The sequence below is a fragment of the Sceloporus undulatus genome, chromosome 1 (genome assembly GCF_019175285.1).
Source record: "Sceloporus undulatus isolate JIND9_A2432 ecotype Alabama chromosome 1, SceUnd_v1.1, whole genome shotgun sequence".
Lineage (NCBI taxonomy): Eukaryota > Metazoa > Chordata > Lepidosauria > Squamata > Phrynosomatidae > Sceloporus > Sceloporus undulatus.
Window position 1 is genome coordinate 215,985,772 of NC_056522.1, and position 22,041 is coordinate 216,007,812.

General features: G+C 42.0%; 1 protein-coding gene across 4 annotated transcripts in view; it reads left to right on the forward strand.

Annotated features, from left to right (window-relative positions):
- RBMS1 (RNA binding motif single stranded interacting protein 1) overlaps positions 1-22,041 on the forward strand; it is a 186,620-nt gene that overhangs the window by 76,358 nt on the left and 88,221 nt on the right. The window contains exon 1 of one of the 4 annotated variants that reach the window (XM_042459664.1): positions 2,396-3,539. The exons of 2 other annotated variants lie outside the window; for them this stretch is intronic. In XM_042459664.1, the coding sequence (XP_042315598.1) occupies positions 3,201-3,539 (339 nt within the window). In that variant the 5' untranslated portion in view covers positions 2,396-3,200. Of the gene's footprint in view, positions 1-2,395; positions 3,540-22,041 lie in introns of those variants that run through there. One more of the 4 variants, XM_042459586.1, reaches the window with a different exon arrangement.

The window sequence follows — 22,041 nt, forward strand, 5'->3', positions numbered from 1 at the left end:
TCTTTCCTTCTTTTTACCTTCCTTCCTTTTCTACCTTCCTTCTTTTTTCTTTCCTTCCTTTTCTCTATTTTCTTCCTTCCTTCCTTCCTTTTACCTTCCATTTTTCCATCCTTCTTTCCCTTTTCTTTTTCTTCTTTTCTTCCTTTTCTCCCTCCCTCCCTCCCTTCCTGCCTTTTTCTTTCTTTCCTCTTTCCTTCCTTCCTTCCTTCCTTTTTATTCATTTCTCTTTCTTTCTGTCTGTCTGCCTGTCTTCCTTCCTTCCTCCCTCCTTTCTCTCTCTCTCTTTTTGTCTGTCTGTCTGTCTCCCTCCCTCCTTCCTTCCTCTCTCTCTCTGTCTTCCTCCCTCCTTCCCTCCTTCCCTTCTCTTTCTGTCTGTCTCCCTCCCTCCCTCTCTCTGTCTTCCTCCCTCCTTCCTTTCTCTCTCTTTTTGTCTGTCTGTCTGTCTCCTTCCCTCCCTCCTTCCTTCCTCTCTCTCTCTCTTTCTGTCTTCCTCCCTCCTTCCCTCCTTCCTCTTTCTGTCTGTCTTTCTCCCTCCCTCCCACTCATTCCCTCTCTCTTTCACTCAGCCCCCCCTCCTTCCTGGCGCTGCACGCGATTTGCAGAGCATAGTGGCGGGAGCGCGCGGGCGCGTCCCCGCCGCCATCCCGGGAGCGCGCGGCGTGGCTGGCTGGCTGCCCGGCTGCCCTGAGGAATGCGCGGAATGCAGGAGGCAGGCAGTCGGGCAGGAGGCACCATCCCACTGGGAAGGGAAGGGGCTGGAGGACCTCGCCTCCTTCAAAAGGAGGACCTTCCAGGGAAAGGGAGGACGTGGCCCAATGCAAGCCCAAAACACTCATAATATAAAATACTGTATAAACCCATGCTTCTTATCCATGCTCCAAATGGAAGGCCTTCTGCAATCCCTCCTGGGCTCAGCAAGGCCAGAGGTGTTCCTCCTGCTTTTCCTGGACCTGCCCTCCATTTCAGCCTCCTTCAGGTGACTGCAAAAGAAAGGACCTTCAAGAAAAACAATGGAGGACGTTCTCCAATAAAAAGCTGAAATAAACCCATGCTTCTTTGCCATGCTCCGAATGGAGGGCATTTGGGAATCCCTCCTGGACCCAGGGTGACCAGAGGGGGCCCTCCTCCTTTCCCTGGACTTGCCCTCCATTTCAGCCTCCTGTCCAGGGCAGGGTGGCCAGAGGTCCTCACTGCAAAGGAAGCCAAGGCACCACCAAATGGAGGAACTTCAAGGAAATATGGAGGACATGACCCAATCAAAGCTAAAAACACTCCTATCCATATAAACCCATGCTTCTTGGCCATGTTCAAAGTGGAGGACATATTGGGTTTCTTCTTGGACCAGGGTGACCAGAAGCTCTCCTCCTCTTCCAGGATCTGTCCAACCTTTCAGAAATCCTTCTGTCCAGGAGGAATTCCTCCATTTGGAGCATGACTAAGCAACATGGATTTATGTTCATAAAGGTTTTTAGCTTTTTTAAACTGGGTCCCTTTTTCTTGAAGGCCCTCCACTTTGTGGTGCCTTGCCCTCCTTTGCAGTGAGGACCTCTCTCTGGTCACCCTGCCCTGGACAGGAGGCTGAAATGGAGGGCAGCTCCAGGGAAAGGAGGAGGTGGCCAGAGGTGGTTTATAGGACCACTTCTGGTTACACAACGCCCTCCATTTTGGAGCATGCAAAGAAGTGTGGATTTATCCTTACCCTATTCTGGCTGAAATGTAGGACAGGTCCTGACAAAGGAGGATGACATCTGGTCACAGTGTTCCAGGAAGGATTCCAGAATGCCTTCCATTTTGAGCATGGCCAAGCAGCATAGATTTATCTCTATAGGAGTGTTTTGAGCTGTCAGACTGGGTCATGTCCTCCCTTTTCCTTGGAGGTCCTCCATTTTGTGATGCCTTGTCCTCCTTCTCTGTGGTGAGGAGCTCTTGCCACCTTGCCCTGGGCAGAAGAATGAAATATAGGCCAGTTCCTGGAATAAAAAAGGGGGTGCGGATCGCACTGGGGGACACCCTCAGTAGTGATGGCACCACTTCTTGAAAATACTTACCTTTTGGCATTTGTCTGTATCTCTTTAAAATGCTTTAAGAAATGGTGAAGCTCAGTGGGAGGGGAAAGCAGGAGAGACACAAGGATTTTTTTAAAGTTAAAATTTCAAAATTTTAAACTTTTTTTTTAAAAAAATTAAATTTTTAAAATTTAAATTTTTTAAAAAAATTCTTTTGAAAAATATTGCATTTTAAGCAAACCTTCACTATGTCTATGTAAAGAAGCATTTAGGCTGCACACATGCTATTGGCATTTGAAGGTGTGATTTTAATTTTGCCCATTGCTTTATCTCACAACTTATTTGCATCTTTATATGGGAACTATGATTTACGAGTGACATTACTGCCAAAAGAAAGAGAAAGAAAGAAATTCTTTTAAAATTTCCTTTAAAAACATCACATGTTATGCTCCTGCCATTTTGGGAGAGTGGTTTGAAGTTTGCTCATTGTTTTAGGTCACAGTGTTCTGAGCGTTATTACATTCAGGGTTTATAGGGGGATTGTGAATTACAAGTCACATGGGTGCCAAAAAAGAAAGGAGGAAGAAGAAGGAATACGAGAAGGAGAAGAAGACGAAGGCGAAATACAAGAAGGAGAAGGAGGAGAAATAGAAAAAGAAGGAAGGAAGGAAGGGCGCATTCCTCAGTCTCCTGTCTGTAGTGTGAACTGGGGAGGGGGTCAGTGGTGGGGAGGGATGCCCCTGGGACCCCCAGCAGCAGCTCCGCTCCCTTTGGGCCAGAAGAGAGAGAGAGGGGGGGGGAAGAGAGGCCCCGCAGGCGCCGCTGCAGCTGGGAGGCGGGTAGGCGGCGGTGTGGTGCCTGGTCTGGGCTGGTCCTCTTTCCTCCACCCCTTTCCTCCTCCTCCTCCTGGTTGCGCGCCCTGTGTGTGTATGTCTCTCTCTGAGAGTGTGTGTGTTTGGCTGGGCGGTGGTTGAGAGGCCGCTGGAAGCCCGTGCTGCTGCTGCTGCTGCTGCTGCTGCTGTGGAAGGAGTCTCCACCAAGGGCGTCTCCATCAGCCAAAGCCAGGGAGGGCCTCTGGATGGCAAGCTGGTGGAGGGGGTCTGTGTCTGGGCAGCTGGGCTGCTGCTGCTCTTCTTCTGCCGCCGCCGCCGCCGCCGCTGCTTCCCCCAAGAGAGCCAGGGAGAGGCGCCTTGCATGAGAGAGCCAGCCCAGGAGGAGAGGAGAGGAGGGCTGCTGGAGGAGGAAGAGGAGGAGGAGGAAAGGGAGGAGAGCGCCAGAGAGCAGGAGGAGGCCCGCCGTCCCTCCCTCCCTCTTCTGCTGCTGCTGCTGCTGCTGCTTCGCCGGCCAAGTTGCCTGCAAAGTTGCCTCCTCTCCTCCTCCTCCGGCGGGCGGGCGGGGAGCTCGGGCTCCTCCGGCGGCTGGGCCATGATTTTCCCCAACAGCTCCAGCGCTGCCAGCTCCGCCGGCAACAGCCACCCTCCTCCCGCGGGCGGAGCAGCGGGCAACAGGGCGCCCTTCCCCAGGAAGCAGCAGGTAAGCAAGCGGCCTCCCTCTCGCCCTCTTCCCTCCTCGGGCTGCGCTTGGCCGGCGGCGGGAGAGCCACCCAAGGGCCTCCGACCGGAGGAAAACTCTCCTCCTCTTCGCCTTCTTTTCTCCCCCTCTTTTCTTTCTCTTCTCCTTCTTTCCTCTTTTCTTTTTCTTTTCCTCTTTCTCCTCCCCCTTTTCTTTCTCTTCTTTTTCACCTCCTTTTCTCCTCCCCTTTTCTTCCACCCTTCGTCCCCTTTCCCTGTTATCCTCCTTCTCTTCTCCTCCTCTTTCTCCTGCTCTTCTTCTTCTTCTCTCCTCCCCTTTTCTCCTCCTCCTCCTCCCCCTTCCTTGTGCTCTTTCTCCTGCTCTCCTCCTCCTCCTCCCCATCTCTTTCCCCTGCTTCTCCGCCCAGTGACTCTCCAGGGCTCCTCTCTGGCTCTCTCCCCCGCTTGCTTTCAAAGCTGGCCTTTCCCTGGGAGGCTGCTGCTGTGTCCCGTCGAGTGACGCCCTTTTTGCAGACAGCCCTGCTGCTCTCCTTGCTGCAGCCATTCTGGCAGGAGAGGAGAGTCCCCAAAGGGGGGCGAAAGAGTGGAAGAGGGCCAATGTCGGCAGCCTTCCGAGGGAGGGAGAGACTCGGGCAACCAGTTGTTTGGGGATCTTTGGGGGCAATTGTAAGGATCCTCCAAGAGGGCCATTTGAAATCGAAACTTTTGAAGCTCAACAGTTACTGTTTCTACCAAAGGAGACAGGAAGGAATGGCAACTCCCCAAAGACGAGGAGGAGGAAGGGCCACCCACCACTGTCCTCTTCTCTAAAAAAATACTAGAACTACGACTACTACTACGACCATCAGCGTTATTATCCCCGGGGGGGGGGGGGGGAGGGGAAGTGTCCTGAGATCATGTAGTAGGCCCTTGGGACTTGGCTCTGGGGGGAATCTCAGCCCAGGCCCAATTCTACTTTGGGATGAGAATGATGCCCTTTTGTTTTAGTTTTTTCAAAAAGCCTCCGCGGAAAGTTCCTGCGGAAAGCGAGCTGCTATGGCGGCTTCTTCGAGCGCTGCCTTGCCATGATCTGCAGGGAGGGAAGCCTCCTTTGGGAAGGCAGAGCCAGAAGGAGGAGAAGGGGCCTTGGGGAAGGAAGCCGTCCTTGGTCGCCCCGGCCGCCGCAGCCCTTCCTCCTCCTCCTCCTCCTCCTCCCCTGCTGCCCCAGGGAAAAGGGGGTCCCAGCGAAGCCTTTGATGGGGCCAAAAGCCTGGGCTTTGCTTTTAGAAAAGGGAGGCATTTCTTGGCAGGAGAGCTAGTTCTTTCAATGATTTTACAGTAGTCATTATCAGCCAGTTCACTTCTTTTCTATCCAGATTGGGCGTCTGTGTGTAGTATTTTTGTTTGCGTATTTACGTGTGTGTGTGTGTGTGTGTGTGTGTATTATGAGGCACTTCATAACTTCATATGTTCATTATGAACCAGTTTACATATTTGCCGTGCAGATTTGGCTTTTGTACACAGTGTTTTGTGTGTGCATTTATATGTGTGTGTATATATTAAGAGGCACTTAGTATTATGATCCAGTTTACTTCTTTTCCATCCAAACTTGGCTTCTGTGCACAATTTTGTGTGTATGTATGTGTATATGAGCCAATTCATGTATTATTATGAGCCAGTTCATGTGTGTATATATATGTGTGAGTGTGTGTATAATGAGGCAGTTCATTCATTGTACACAATATTTTGTGTGTGTGTTTACATAGATGCATGTGTGCATGTGGGTATATTATGAGGCACTTCATATATTATTATGAGCCAGTTCATTATAAGCCAGTTTACATATTTTCCATGCAGATTTGGCTTCTGTACACAACACATACATACCTGATAAAATAAAATAAAATCAAAATAATAATATACATGCATACATATATATATATAATCCTCAAACCATCTCAAAGGTGACCAGCAAGAAATTGGGACGTGTGGGGAGAAGTGGATAAGTGTTGATTTTCCGGAGATGTGTTGAAGCATTTGCCTGTCATTGAAAAGAATGGATTAGTAATTGTGAAGGATTTCAGTGCGATTATGGTAATGGTTAGTGCAGTTAAACTATTCATATAAACTATTACTATAAACTACATTTTATATATAGTTAAACAATATAATTTACATATAGCTCCTATACACTATACACTTTACATACATAATATTTATTTTAGGCATTTATTTTATTTTACGTGTGATATGTACTATATAAAAGTAATATGTAATATATAAAAAGAATAAATGAATCCATAGTAGGCTCTTCCTTTGTTTCATCTTGGTTGTAAACAGATAAGGGAATTGATACTGATAATGCACAATGCAGGTTTCATTTAAAAATTCCATTAATTAATTTTAAATCTCCCACCTTTTTTTACTTTTTAGCCTTGTTAAAAGTAGGGAATTTTGTAGAGCCTTTCATATGACAACAGTCCTGACTTATTTGGGCTAACTTAACATTTTTAACAAGTATTCAGCCAGTGCAGTAATTTAGTTCTGAAAGGAACTGGTTTGTTGGTTTTAGTCAGCGGGGGAGCCTTCTCTCGCTCTCAGAAGGGATTCTGCTGTGTGGATGATACAGTAAGGATAACTCTAGCCCTGCTCCACTCTTGCAAATAGTATGCAAACAAATGCTTGGGAGCATTGGAAGTCTGAAAAGCTAGTTAATTAAGCCGGGCCCTTCTTGAGAGCCTTGTGTGTTCATTGATTTCTCAGTGGCACCATGGGGTGTTAGTGATGAAAAGGGGGGGTGGGGTGGAAGCACAGAGGAGGGTGAGCCTTTTACTGGAAGGGCTGTATGTTTTGCATGCGGATGTGAGCCGGCCTGCTGGTCTGGAACACACCGATAAGATGCTCTCCTTTTCACAGCGCGCTCCTTGAATTCAAAGAGCTAAAAGGGCTGACTGAATCAGAAAAACAAACAGACTTCTCTTTCAATGGAAAGAAGGGGGGAAGTGAATGCCCCGTCATTATGTGGTCCTAAGACCTAGGTACCAAAGGTTCCTTTTATTGGCATGGAGCCATTCTCTGGTGAAACGCTTCCCACACAGGGGGCTGGGCGAGGGCTGAGCGTGCCTCCATTCTAGTCTGGATAAGCTCCTGTTGATTTTAATTGGGGCAAACTGGACACTCGGAGTGTGCTTTATGATCTCAGTTTTTGCTGAAGTCCTTGTCAGTCGTGGGGATAAAAGTTGATTTGATCTGACTGTACTCAAATAGTCAGAAACGTGCACTGAAATCTGGCTTTTGCTTGTAAATAAGGCTAATTGTACAGGTTCTTTTCAGAAATTGGAATGATCTGTATTTTCATTTTCAACATCAGTATATTTCTCCAATTTGTCCTCTGTTTAAAAAAATGAGTGAAGAAACAAGCGACAGTATGCAATGACAGAATTTGGGAGTTTTTCCTATGTAATGCTTTATATTTTAAAATATTTTGTAAATACAACAGAGGCATCAAATCAACCTGACTAAAACACACGTGTTATATTAACTCTCTTAACCATCGTGAAAAATCCCTGCCCCTATCCCTAACTACAAAGCTTTCTTTGAGACAGGTTTTTTTTACTATAATTTAACACAACCCTATCCATGTTGATTCAGTATTAGGTCTAGTTGAGTGCAATGGGATTACTACCAAGTAAGATGATGAGCCAGCTTGATGCATTAGGACTCCAGAATCCCCTCTCACACATTGAAACCTTGAATGGTTTTAGGCAAATCACACTCTCTGAAAGTAAAAGGGAGGAAATAACAAACTTTTTGGAATAAACCTTGCCAAGAGAATACTATGAAGGGAGTTTCTACAGCTTGTGGTTCAGTTGAAGGCACATAATAAGAACAATGGGAGAAATGAAAGAGGAGGAAGGGGGAGAGGAAGTGGATATATGATGGAAGACCTATTTGTTTGTGGAGATGCTTATTGAGCTGTCCTGTTGTGGGAACTGACAACATGTGACAATGTGCAAGCCAAAGGAAGCACACATTCTATCAAATTTTGTAGACTGAATGGTAATTTCAGTCTTTGAAAGAATGCCCATGTGTCTTCCATATGTGCCTGAAAGTAATGCTTTCAAAATAACCTGTTTGTGCTACAAAGGAGTGTGTAATTGCAGTACCCTTTCCCTCCACCACTCCCTTCTCCTTCTGTGTCATGTCTTTTTAGATTGTAAGCCTGAGGGCAGGGAACCGTCTAACTAAAAAGATTGCATGTACAGCGCTGTGTAAATTTACAGCGCTTCATAAATAAAGGTTAATAATAATAATAATAATACTGTGAGCAAAGACCTGCTATACAACTTTCCTGTTTCTCTAATGTGTTATTCATAGGAACCAGTCAGCATGCACTCTTTCAGGTCACAAAGGAATAGGTAGTGCCTTGTCTCTTTCTGTACTATAGCATTCAAAGGCATTGCCATGTTAGGGCCTGAACAGACATGCTAAAATAAAGCTGCTTCGGGTCATTTGTAAATAATGCTAATTGTATTATGCTGTTTAAATGCTTCTTAAATGGTGCATGTGTTGTAAGAGGCTGGAAGCCGCATCAAAACCATACTCCAATCCTAAGGACTGGAGCGCAGCTTTGGCGCAGCTTCTGGCCTCTTAAGATGTATGTGTCATTTAAACAGCATTCCTCCAAAGTGACCCGAAGCAGCTTTATTTTGGCCTGTCTGTTCAGACCTTTAGTCTGAAAAATTAATATGCCACAGGATCTTGCAGCACCTTTGAGACTAATTGAAAGAAAGAAATTGGTAGCATGAGCTTTCTTAGACTTGAGCCTACTTCTTCAAGTCTACGAAAGTTCATGCTACGAACTCCTTTCTTTCGTCAAAGGTGCTGCAAGATCCCTTTGCATACTGTACTCTCTAACATATTACAATGAGCGATGAACAGCACTCTCTGAAATCATCTGTTAAACAGGATTTTCCTGCATCATGGATGGAATGGAGTACACTACAGTGAGTTACTTAAAGAGATTTGAAACTAGCACCAGATTAAGGGGGTAGTATAGATTAATTGCATGCATGCCTATTCTTTTCCTTCTGATTATTTCTTTATGATTCAACTAACAGCCATTCAAGCAATAGTAGTTCTCTATGCTTTCCAGTAGATAATACTTAAAATTAAAATGTCATTTTACCAGCAAAAAGGCAGATTGTCAGTTTTCAGCTCTTTTCCAAAGAAAGTTTTTAAAAAGCACAACTTTGGAAATCTCTTCATCATTTGACTTTCCTGCTTGCTTTGTGTAAATTGGAACTGTTTCTTTGAGTCTCCTGGTAGATCTGAATAGAGACTGAAGGTGTTTTCACGGCTGATGAAAATAGTGGTTTTAGTGTGGAGTTTTGTCTCTCATGAATATTGGTGTGAGACACACAGCAATTTCTCAGATGTCGATTTGAATTTGAACTACACGTATGAAAAATAAAAAAACAGATCTATGCTTTAGTTGTGAAAACACAGCTTTGTGTACATTCTGCACAGCTGGCATCTCTAGAGCTGGTGGAGAAACGTGATTAGGAATTATAAGACATTTGTAGGAACTGAGGTTTCACTCATCTCAGATTTCTTCAAAAGAAAGCCTGATGACAATATGTAGCTGGGATAAAAGTACATTTTGTTGTTTTAAACCTATAGAATATGGCTTGACTCAAGGTGTTGTAAGACAACCAGTTTTGTGAGGTGCTCTTCTTTTTTCAACCCCTGATCTCACCTTTCTCAAGTAACAATATTTCTCTGCTGCATGTTGTTACATTTTGATGAGTGTAACATTTATCTCACCAGCATAAGCAGATTTACATAGTTTGCTGCATTCAAGCAGATTAACTGGGTGTAGCTGCATGTGAGGAATTTAACACTGATTTAGTACTCGGCCTTGTTTAGAGGCTGACATGCAAAGCTGTTGATAAATCACTGTGTGCAGGTTTGATCCTAGCAGGGCTGTATCATACATTCTGGTTTCTGCTAAAATCCTGACCAAAGTGATGGAAATTGTTTTATAACATGCAGAATGTTAAAATGTAAAGAACCGTACGTGTGTGCATTTAATGTGAAAAGTTTTGTTGTCCTTAGTCATACTGGAACATATAAACACACACACACACACACACACACACACACACACACACACACACATATATACAGTTGTCTTCTAGATTAGTGTTTTAGGCATCAGTCCACAACTCATTTACTCAGGAATAATCCTATTAAAAGTGGGACTGCTGGTGAGATAAAGAGCAAATTTCCTGCATAGAAAATAGAGCCAGGTAGGAAATTTTAGTCACATTACATAGTAAATGTGCAGGCATTTCTGTTGTTGCCTTTGGACCTACACTGAAAATTATGGCCAGTTGTATTTTCCTATGTTAGGTACACAAGTGAAATACAGTCGGCCCTTCTTATGCACAGATTTAAGCATCCACGGTTTGAAAATGTTCAAAAAAAGTATACAGTTCAAATATCAAGCCTTGATTTTCCATTTTTTATAAGGGACACCATTTTGCTATGTCATATTTAATGGGACTTGAGCATCCACGGATTTTGTTATCCACGGGGAACCAAACCCCAACATATAACAAGGGTCCACTGTGTGTGTGAGATATGAGTACCTAGACTGTTGGGGGCAAATTAGCTTACTTGCTAATTAGCTTACTTGCTGTTCACTGCTATGATCTTTGGAATAGCGGTATATAAAAAAAACAAATTATTATTATTATTATTATTATTATTATTATTATTATTATTATATCTACATGCTAATCTCATGATTTTTTGGGGGGAGAGGGGCACATCTGTGTTGGCAAGATGGAGCTTATGAAGCCAGTTGCTCATGTCCTCAATTTATATTTTCTCTTATGAGGAATACATCTAAATGTATTATTCCAAACCTGTATGAGCTGGCCAGATGAGGATGAGTCAGACTGAGTCAGACTCTGTGGTCCTGTACTACAGTACTTCCACTTACACTGACAATGTCTTTAAGAATCCTAGGGGCAACGTCAAGGACAATATTCATAGAGAAGTATTGGCTATAATTTTACATGTATCTGTCATACATTTTATTTTGATATGTGAGGTATGACAGATAATTGTAAACACTGATACTTAGTTGTGGGTTTTGCTTTCTATGTGGTAATTCTTAAACTAAGAAGGGGCGGGAGAGAGATTTTAGGCCAAAGTCTTTCCTGGATGTTAAAGCGGAAGCTCTTTAAAATGCAAACTGAACCAGCTGTACTGCTGAGCTGTTGCTTCTCTTTATTCCTGCTGTGAACTGGTTTGTCTTGTAGCTGATACTGGTTTTGCTTGGTCTTAATCAGTTTCTAGAGTATATCTCTACTACAATTGCTCCAAAATTTAACATTTGTAAATCTTTTTAAGTTGCTGTACATATGTGACACCTGTTATTTTTTGAGCCATAGCAAAACATGGAATGTATTATTTTTTAAAATTTTTTGGCTACAATGTATTATCAGTGTACTATTCCTGATTGCTATGTATGGTTGTGAAAACTGGACAGTGAAGAAAGCTTAAAGGAAGAGTGTCAACTCATTAGAAATATTATGCTGGAGGAGAAAATGACAGATACCATAAACTGCCAAAAAGACATATAAATGTGTCAGAGAGCAAATCAAGCCTGTCTCACTAAAATCCCCAAAGCCTAAACTGAGGTTGTTGTACTTGGAAAATGTCATGGCATAACACAACTCTTTTTAAAAAGATGATAAAGCTTGGTAAAGTTAAAGGCAGTAGGAAAAGAGGACGGCCACACTATAGGTGGGTTGACTCGATCTAAGAAGCCAGAGCCCTCAGACTGCAAGATCTGAGCAGGAATATTAATAGCAGGATGTCTTGGAGGGTTCTAATTGATAGAGTCCCCATAAGTTGAAGCCACCTTGATGGCAGTTAACAACAACAGCAGTATATTGGTGGGGAAATAAACTCATAGGACCCTATGACTGTGGAAAGACACTGTTGTTGTAAAGGCTAGTGAAGGGTTTACCAACATCTTGCAAAGTGATGAAGGTGGAACAGGTAACTCTCAGCTCTTTGCAGGACATCTATGTTGGTGTTTTGTTTTGTTTTTTGTATGTAAGTAGTATTAACTGTCCTGTCTTCTAATTGCTTTTGTATATCAGTGCTTGCTTTGTTAAAAAAAATTATACTGAATTGTTGCCTCCCTTGTTTGAAATTCTTAGTGTTTCAGGTACATCCTTACTTGCACTCTGTTGAACAGAATCTCACACTTGTTTCCTTCTATGAGCATCTGCCAGAATCATACATCTCTTTATTGTGGAATATTTTTGACACTACTTTATACACACTTTATAAAGCAGATATCATAACATGTGCAAATGTACTTAGAAATTTGTTTTACTGGCAAACTGACCAAATTTAGTTGACCAGATTCCAGAGTTTTGCCAAAGATAGCATTGAAATCCAAAAATCACACGAGTGCTGTCTAAATGCATTTGAAGGCACGTCAAGGTAGAAAAGTGCAAATGTAAACTGCATATATTTTCAGGTTTTTTTAAAATGTTTATCTTAAGGCTCTATCTAAGTGGTGTAGCCCTGTGGCAGTAAAGTCTTTGACCCAGTGGAGGCTTTTCTCAATGCAACAGTAAAAAAAAGAAAGCTTTAGCAACTCCCCTTTCATGTCTGCAGTGCCCCACACCATGCCGCCTCCTAAGCTTTTTGTATGGGTCCACCACCACAAGACCTAGAGTCGATCTGTGGGCAAAATTAATCTCCTGGCTTTTCTGGTAATAAAAATAGCCCTAGTCAAATTATATTCTGTGATTGGAATAACTCCCGTTGGTTATGGTCAAAAACAGACTACAGAAATCATCCAGTTTGAGACCGCTTTAACTGCCCTAGCTTAGTGCTAGGGAATTGTGTGAACTGTAGTTTTGTGAGACATTTAGCCTTCTCTGTCAAAAAGCTCTGGTGCCACAATCAACTACAATTCCCAGGATTCCTTAGCACTCAGCCAGAGCAGTTAAAGCTGTCTCAAACTGGATTATTTCTGCAGTGTGTTATGGACCAAGGGCCCTTATATCCAAAGGAAATGGTTTAATATAAACTGCAAGTCATACTGAACTGGGTATCTTGTTATACAGCCCTGTAAATATTTATAGACCAAAATTAAGTCCCATTCAGTTGTACTCAGGAGCCAGTGTGGTATAGTGCTTTGAGATTTGGACTACAACTCTGGAGACCAGGGTTCAAAACAATGCGTGCCAATGGAAACCCAGTGGGTGACCTTGGCCTCAGAGGAAGACAAAGGCAAAAACCTCCCTTTGAACAAATTTTATCAAGAAAACCTCATGGTGTGGGGGTTACCATAAGTTAGAAATGACTAGAAGGCACACAGAAACAAAGTTGTTCTCCAAAGCATGTGCTGTATTCTTAGAAACACAGCCTATTTATGGTTATAACTGCAGTTGAATAGCAAAGCTTGTGTTTCTTTCTTTTTTGTTGGTTTGTTTAAGTCATGATTTTAAAATATCAAAATCATTCTAAGAACTTACACTGAACTGTACCCAGCTTTCCCTTGTGCTTACCATCCTTTTTACACACAGACACTTGTTTTTTAACAGATCGTACATGGCTCAATGACATCAGGGTTGATGGAATATGTTCATACATACTCTGTTGAGTATAAGCTTTTCATGCAGAATGTTCTGAGTCCATTTCCTGACATCACCAGTTAAAAAGATCAGGACTTTAAAGATAGGAAAGATTCCCTACTGAGACCCTGGAACTCTGTTGTCACTGAAACAAAGAGGAGGACAAAAGGTTGATCAATCCTTGCTGGCAAATATTAGTGTTCTGCAGTGTGTTAGTCAGGATTTCTGATCTCTAACCAAGTAACACTCTTCTTTCAAATTATATTACTAGAATGAGGAAAGCTGGAAGGTAGGAGAAGGAGAAGTGGATTTATGTTTGAAAGGGCTGTGACCTCCATTTAGTCATGATATTCAAAACAAATTCTGGGACTAATTTGAGTAGTTTTGTCTCTGATCTTTAGAATCTGGCTCTGGATGGCTCTAGAGCAATGATTCTTAACCTTTTCTGGGTCATGAACCACTTTGAGCAAAGCAGGCAGAAGTGAGTGTTGGTGAAATACCACCACGACTATAAGGAAAGCATTCATCCATAGAACACTTCTGCCTTGCTATCTCAAGCAGATGTTTTCATTTTATAAAGGGAAGATACTCAGAGGAGAGAATCACAAGTGAAAAGCATATTTTCATAGGAATACTTGCCAAAATAATATCCCACACACACACACATAGACGATGTCTGAGGGTTTGTACTTCATTGAATGAAAAAAAGAGGTTGAAACACTTGCTATAGGGGAAGGTTACATTCGATGATTGCATTGTATTGTGGTAAATTTAGCTGCACCCTGCAGAAAGCTCTCAATTTGCTGTCTCCTGATGCAACAGGAAAGGGAAGGGATGTGCTGCAGATAGCTGAAAGAAGTGGGTGGAGAACCAACATTGTTAATTCAGCAGAAAGTATAATGCTGGCAGTTGCTGGCTAGAATACTACACGCCTTCTACAACAGATTTGGAGTTTTTCTAATGCTTTATTCATGTTAATATCATCTTCTGTTCCCAGACCTACCTATTCAGTCTCAGTCAAATAAGATCAAGATAAAGCTGGCAAGAAATCTAATTTTAAAAAAAGATTGTCACTTACATTGCTTTCAGAGTATGAAAACAATTTTTGCACAAGCACAATACAGTTTCTTAGTTATACCAGTGCAGGCAATTAGTTGCCCTAGGTGGTTTGTTATTTAACTTCTATATTAACTCATAGGTTTGGCAAAATCATAACATGTTGCATTTAAAAATAAAAGTATCAAAAGCAAGAAACTATGTCTGTAACATTTATAGAAGTTGAGCCTTAAAGGAGGCGAACAGTAACAAGTACAAAATGACTGGTGCGAGGAGAGGAATCCTCTTCTGTGTTATCATTATATTAAAACATTGCCAAGGTTGCTCATTAAAAACAAAAAGGCCAAGAAAACAAAAATAGGACCTGTTTTGTTTAGTCAAGGAGACCCAGATCAGGTTGCATTGTGTGTGCTCTTGCTCCCAAGGTATATTATACACTAAAATGCTAATGTTTAGCATTCTGTTTTGTTTTTGGTGCTTCAAAAAGAGGATTAATTTTCTTCCTGCTGACTCCACCAGCTTGGATCTTAAAATATTTTGGTATGGTGAGAGAGGAAAAATGAAATATCATATATATTTGACTATATGTCAACTTCATGTATAAGTCAAGGGCAGGTTTTGAGGCCAAAATTATGGATTTTGTTATGACTCATTTGATAAGTCAAGGGTAAAACTTAGCAGTACATAACAAGGCATGTAAAAGAGGAAGCAAAGGAAAATTATGCCAAATTCACAAAATTCCAGCAGGCATAACTGTTTGTGCTCACCTTAATGCTTGGATGGATTAAGAGGAAATTATGGTAAATCATGACAGTGCAATGTGTGGGGGAGGTGACCGGGCATGAGCAGGGGCTAAGAAAATGTACATGTGTCAAATAGGACGTAAAGGCAAAGAAAAGAAAGTGGTGACTGCAGCCTGGTACAGACCTGCAGGAAGTGCCATCCTGTTGCTGAATCTAGGCTTTGGGAGCACACAGCATTCACACATTCCCAAACTCTAGTGTGTGGTGGCGGCACCATAATGGCAGACTCCAATCCACATGGGGGCCGCCATCATGATGCAAGCGCGGTGCCACATCAACAACATGTGCCGATGCGCCAATGGTGCAGTCATCATGCCTGGCACGCGCAGTAAAAAGCAGACTCTTTTTGTTGCAGAGGGACACCGTGCAGTTTGGCTGCTGTGGGGTACCTTAGGAGGAAAAAATGGGTGGCTCCAGTCCACCCTTTTGGGCAGTCTGTCAAGCCCCTACATTAGCAGTTATTGCAGCCTTTACCTTTAATGTGATAACTTTGCCTGATTTTAACCTAGAACAGCTCGTAGACATACATCAATGTTTTATTTAAATCCTTCAAAGCACAATTCCTCCTGGCTCTCCTATAAGGGAAAGTTCCAAAGTGTTGCCACTGCCTCCATTTTCACACCCAGACCTTGAAAAAAAGCCATAAATTGTGCCATAGCAGAAAGGGTTTGTTTAGGTACTCCCACAGAGGACTAAGCTCTTGCTTTTTGCCACTCCATTCAAAGAATGGGCTAATTCCTTTTTTGATAAGAGTTCTACCGTATTTACACTGACAATGGATCATTTGTCCCAAGTTTTTTTGAGTCAACCATTTGACTAAAATTTCTAGACTGATACATGAGTATGTACACCACTTGAGAGTGGAAAGGGAGCCTCATCTAGTTTACTTTTTGCTACAACATGTAAAGAAGTACTTGGCAACATATTCACTTTCTCTTGTATAGTTACAATTTTACTGAAAATGTATTATCTCTGACAGTTCTTTCTTTGCACCCATTCTAGCAACAGTTTAGCTTTTTAAAATCATTAGTTGTGAATGTATTGCTACAAAAGTAGGGGAAGTTGCATGTTTTGGGTGGGGGTAGGAGGAACACCTGCAGCTTGCTGGAAGATCTAACCACCCCCACCACTCCAGGAAGGACATGATGGTGTGCCTGCTACCCACAAAAGCTGCATTTCAATCTGAGACTTGGCAGAGGGGTGAGGGATTTTGTTTTGTGAACTATCATCTGCAAGTCTCCCAAATGATTCTTTAATCTTAGCCATAGAGTGTCTCCTTTGCATTCAAAAGGTTCAACCTTGGCCACTCTGGATGGCTAAGAAAGATTCCTGTCTGGGAAGGAATGCTGGAGACAAAAACTCCAGGGAGTCACTACCAGTCAGTGTGAACAGTACTGCGCTGGATAGACCAAAAGCCTCAGTATAAGGTAGTATCCAGTGTTCCTCTATAGGCCCTTCCTAATTTAAAGGTCTTCTAGATCGTTTCTAGTGCCAACATCCATGCCCTCTGTTGACTGGTGGCACAGCTTTAGTAGCTGTGCCCACAGCCTTGGACTCCTTTAGTGATCTGCTGTGTCACCTTCGCTGTTATGTGGTTATTCTTCTTTCACCCCATCAAGAAGGGTCTGCAGATTTCTGTGGAAAAATTACAGTGAAAACTGAGATACAAATTTTAAAGAAATATACTTTGCTGGTGCAATGATACTGTCACTGGCAGCTTTTGAAGAAAGTGTGTCTGTGAATATAAGGGCAATAGGGAATTTTTCTCTCTCTAGAATAACGGTTTCCAACATTTGGTTCTCCATTTGGTTTGCATTTCAGCTACCAAGAGCCCCAGCCAACTTGGTCAACAGATGGGAATTATAGGTGATGCAGTCCAAAACACTTGGAGCACCAAAAGTTGGGAATTGCTGCTCTAGAACAATATAGGCATATCTGGGGAAATTCTGTGTTTTAGCTGCAAATTGTCTTTGCATGGTTGCCATATATTTATTTTACTGGCAGGTTGGTAGCAGTATGTAGGATGCTTGGTCCTTATTTAGCACAACTGCAGCTTCTGTCAGGCCCAGCCAGATTAGTCAGTGGCATGTGATGATGGGAGTTGCAGTCCAACATTTGGATAGTCATACATTCACTAGTCCTGATTTAGCATTTATATTAACAAGCTCTCATTTTCAGAATTATGTCTTTGCCACAATCATTTATTGTTAATGTAATAGCAGAATACTCCTAATAATTATTGGCCTGTTACAGACAGCCAAAATACAGTGCTCCCTCGGGTTACGAAATTAATTCGTTCCGCGGCCTCTTTCGTAACCCGAAAAGCCTTCGCAAGCCGAAAACCCATAGGCGCTAATGGGGAAAAGCCGCGTTTCGTGCGAAAAAGCGCCGAAAAGCACCAAAAATTTTCTTCGTAACCCGGAACAGTTATTTCCTATGGGATTTTTTCGTATCCCGGAAATTTTGTAACCTGGGTATTTCATATCCCGGGGTACCACTGTAAAGCTGCTTCAAGTCACAGTGGAGGTATGGTGTTTCAATGATGCATGCGTCCTAAGAGTCCAGAAGTCGCACCAAAGCCACGCTCCAGCCCTAAGGACTAGAGCATGGCTTTGGTGTGGCTTCTGGACTCTTAGGACGCATGCATCATTGAAACACCATACTGTACCTCCACTGTGACTCGAAGCAGCTTTATTTTGGCTGTCTGTAACAGGTCATTGAAAATATTAAAAATTGCTGCTAGATGATGTGCAAGAGCCACATACTGAGAAACCCATAAATTTTGGAATTGAGGATTGAGAATTTAAGTAGAATATGCTTCTTGTTTATGGCAAATTCTGGCATCTTAGATGTCTTTTTCATAGGGTAATTGTTCCTGTCAAGGATGCCTTCATGCTTGTTCAGAGCTACGGATTGTGTCCCTTCAGACCAAAATACATACAAGATCATTCAGTCACTGTGTATATTACTATCGCTTGAAGGAGTAGATCATATTATCATTTGGGTTTTAATAGTTTGTGAGTTCAAACAGTTTTCTTGGGATGTCTTGACAGAGCAGATTGTAATATTCCCCTCTTAAAAGTAGGGTGGTATTTTTTTATTATTTTTTTTTTTACAATCATTTCAAGTTGGATAGGTTTGATTGCATTTATTTCTGCATTGTTGATGTTTTTAAAACCATACATGCTTTTTTAATAAGGCTTCTGTGATATTATTGATTGTTATGAGCTAAACCAAATGGTTGTTCCCAACTAGAAGAAACCCACAGAATGAGTGGGACTTGTTTGGTCATCATTTAATTGATTCTGTAGATCTGCTCTTCTTGAGACTAACCATAGGATTTAGCCTCAGTTACACTCTGCACAACTCAGAACTACAGTATATATCTGAAGCATGGATGAGGTAAATTTACTTTCTCCCTGCTAGCCTAGAATTTAAAATTTAACTTCTTTGTGTTAGATGTCAGGCCTTAAGTTACATTTGATTACCATTGGGGAGAAGTGCTGAGATAAGGTGGATTGTTTGACAAGCTAGCAATAATGCTGCTGATTGACTGTAGACTTAGTTCTACCTGCTAGAGCTCATTTGTTTTTTAGCTACATATGCCTAAGCAGTTTACTCCTTTGTGTTGCTCACTTAGAATATTTTGGAGTAATTGATTTCTTGCACCTTCTTAAATAGGGTTCAAGTTAATCTAATTGAGTAATTATTGTACTCTTGTTTGTGAAACAACATACCACTTGCTTTATAAAAATTACCTTTATGAAAACAATATGGCTATGTTTGTGCTTGAGAAGAAGAACCACTTCACCCACTGTGTTTTATGTGTTGTTGTTGTTTTAAAAAGTGATTGAAGCAAACTTATTTCATGAAGATACACTTTATTCTTCTGTGAGTTGGTTAGAGTGCTCAGCGGTGCCCTTTGAAATAAATGTGATGTAGCAAAACTGTTTTCTGCAATGCAGTTGTGAAATATACTCAAGATATAAATAGATACATTAATGAGAAAATGTATTGGGATAAATTTTATAAATACAGTGGGCCCTCAATATCCGTGGGCTTGCCATCTGCAGATTTAACCATCCGCAGATGGCAAGCCCCATTGCTTTGAATGTGTGCATGTCATGCTGCTATTAAAGTCAATGGGACTCAAGGTCCTGCATTTTTTTTATCTGGGGCAGGGGAATGCATCCCCCATGGATACAAAGCACAGATTTTAGATTGTTCAATGAATCTTCATAATAATAATAATAATAATAATAATAATAATAATGATGATGATGATGATGATGATGATGATGTGTGAGATTACATATATCTTTGTGATCTACTCTTTCTGTGTTTTTATCTATTGTTCCAACACAAAATAAACACAATCCAAATCTTATCAAGAGTCTATATAGACAGCATTCTTATAAACTCTTACCTGTCTAGGATCAAGTCCAGTTGAACTCAGTACGCCCTGCATCTATATTTGTACAAAAGCAATAAGATGCTGCAGGCCCTTTAAAATGTTGTTTGGTGTTGTGTGCCTTCAAGTCATTTCTGATTTATAGTGACCTTAAGGTGAACCTATCTTGAGGGTTTCTTGGCAAGTTCTGTAAGAGTTTGCCTTCCTCTTCCCTTGAGGCTGAGAGAGTGTGACTTGCCCAAGCAGGTTTACATGGCTCAGCAGGAATTTGAACCCCTGTCTTTCAGTTGTCCTAGTCCAACACTCAAACCACTATGCCATGCTGGCTCTCTAAATTTTTTTAATGATAGCCAATATCAGGAATCTCCAGTTTTTAACCATCCAAGTGTTTTAACCATCCTATTATTTTGTAACTATGCATCTTAGCAACTAAGATCATATTGAATACATACTTGCCATTTCACTTATGTCAAGTGACATCTATCCCTAATTATAGCCATTTTAACAGAAAGGGGGAAAGCACTTTCCAGGAATTCTTCATTAATTCATTCAATAGGTTTCTCTCTCTCTCTCTCTCTCTCTCTGTGTGTGTGTGTGTGTGTGTGTGTGTGTGTATTAAAAAGAGAGGAAATCCCATCACCTCAGCACAGGATTACCTATTCTGGCAGTACAGAGCTGCACAGTATTGATCTGATCTGGCACATAATACCATAAATAAAATTCTCTTTGAGTACCACCTTAAGTGAAATCTTTGAATCCAAGCTACACTGCCAGTCCTTGTTAAACGTCCTTGTAATCTTCTACACAACTGTTTCAAAACTTTTCAGGGAAGGATCCATGTCTTCTGAATACCATTTGCTGCACTGGGGTGGGTGTGTTTGTTGATGACATCTCCATCTGACCAGTCCAGGAAGCCCATAGTCTTGGGATCATTTTTTATTCTTCTCTGTTGTATATCCCCGATCCAGGCCACAGCCAAGGCCTGTAGATTCTTTCTTTACAATATTGCTAAAATCCGTCCCTTTCTCTGGACCTCCACTACCAAGACCCTGGTCCACGCTCTGGTGGTCTCCTGACTAGATTATTGTAAACTCCTGGCAGGCTTCCTCTCTCTCACCTTCGTCCTTTAATTTCTGTCCAGCATTCAGCTGCTTGCATTATTACATCCGCTCATCACTTTGACCATGTTTCTCCTTTATTATCATCCCTTCACTGGCTTCCCTTTCCCTTCCGTATTTAGTATAAGCTTCTGTTGCTGACTTTTAAAGCCTTATGGGATGGCCCCTCCTTATTTATCTGAACTTCTTTCTTCTTACATTCCCACTCGTACTCTCCATTCTGGTAGTCAAAGTCTGCTGTCTCAGCCCAGGATTTTCTCTGCCCCATCCCTGATTCGTCCATTTTCACTTGCTGTCCCTGGAACCTCCTTCCCCCACAGACATGGCTCATCACTTCTTTAACCAGTTTCAAAACTGAGTTGAGGACAATCCTGTTCAGAGAACATTTATTTATCTGATATTTGATTTGATGTTTTTAATTGTTGCCTGCTTATTTTATCTAACTCTATCCTGTATTTTTAACTATTGTTTTATATGTATTTTGTAGAATGTACACCACTGGCAGGTTTCATTTTTATCAATTTTATTATTTGTATGTACAGCACTGTGCAAATTTAAAGTGCTATATATATAAACTATAATAGAAATAATAAATTGTCCTCAGGTCTCACTGGTGGGATTCCCAAAGGTATCTCGTCCACTGTAGAAACAGAATGCTGGACTACATAACTGTTATAGTTTGATCTAGCTTGGCTTTTCTTAATTAATAAGGGCCCAATCTAGACAGGCCTAAAGTGCACGCTCATCATGTGCTAGGGGTTTGCTGAGGGCACACAGCCTATACGTGCCTCACCCCAAGTAGGTGATGAGGGCGTCAAAATGGTGGTGCCCTGTACACACAGGCACTGCCATTTTGACCTGACAGACGCCTAGCATCCGGATGTCCCGGCATCATTGTGACAATGGCGCTTTTGCAGGTTCTTTTTGCTGCGCAAGGAAGCTGCGCAGCATGTCTGCTACGGCTCCCTCACACAGCAAAACAAGGCGTGGATAGACTGCCCTTTTTGGGTGGTCTGTATCCCACCAAAGTAAACATTTCTGATGACAAACTGTGTTTCATTGTTAAATATCAATAATGGCTCAATATCTATCTGCTGTTGACAAAGGTTATATTGAGAGGAAATAACTTAAAAGCGCACTTTTAACTGGAAATATTGGGCTTCATCTAAAGTTCTGCTCCTCAAGGGGATGGGGTCTCTCTGTGTAAGGGAAGAGAACTGAGAAGCAATTCTGGTTGGTTCCAGTCAATCTGGTCTTTATAGGTTGCAATAGTTTCCTCCCAGAGGACCTAAGTGCACAGGGTGAATTGTACGGAAGGAGGCAGTCCTGTAAAGAGGATGGACCCAAGCCGTATAGGGCTTTAACGGTCATAACCAACACCTTTTACTGCACCCGGAAACCAATAGGCAGCCAGTGTAGTGATTTTAAGATTGATGTAATGTGGTCACTTCTAGATTTTCCCATA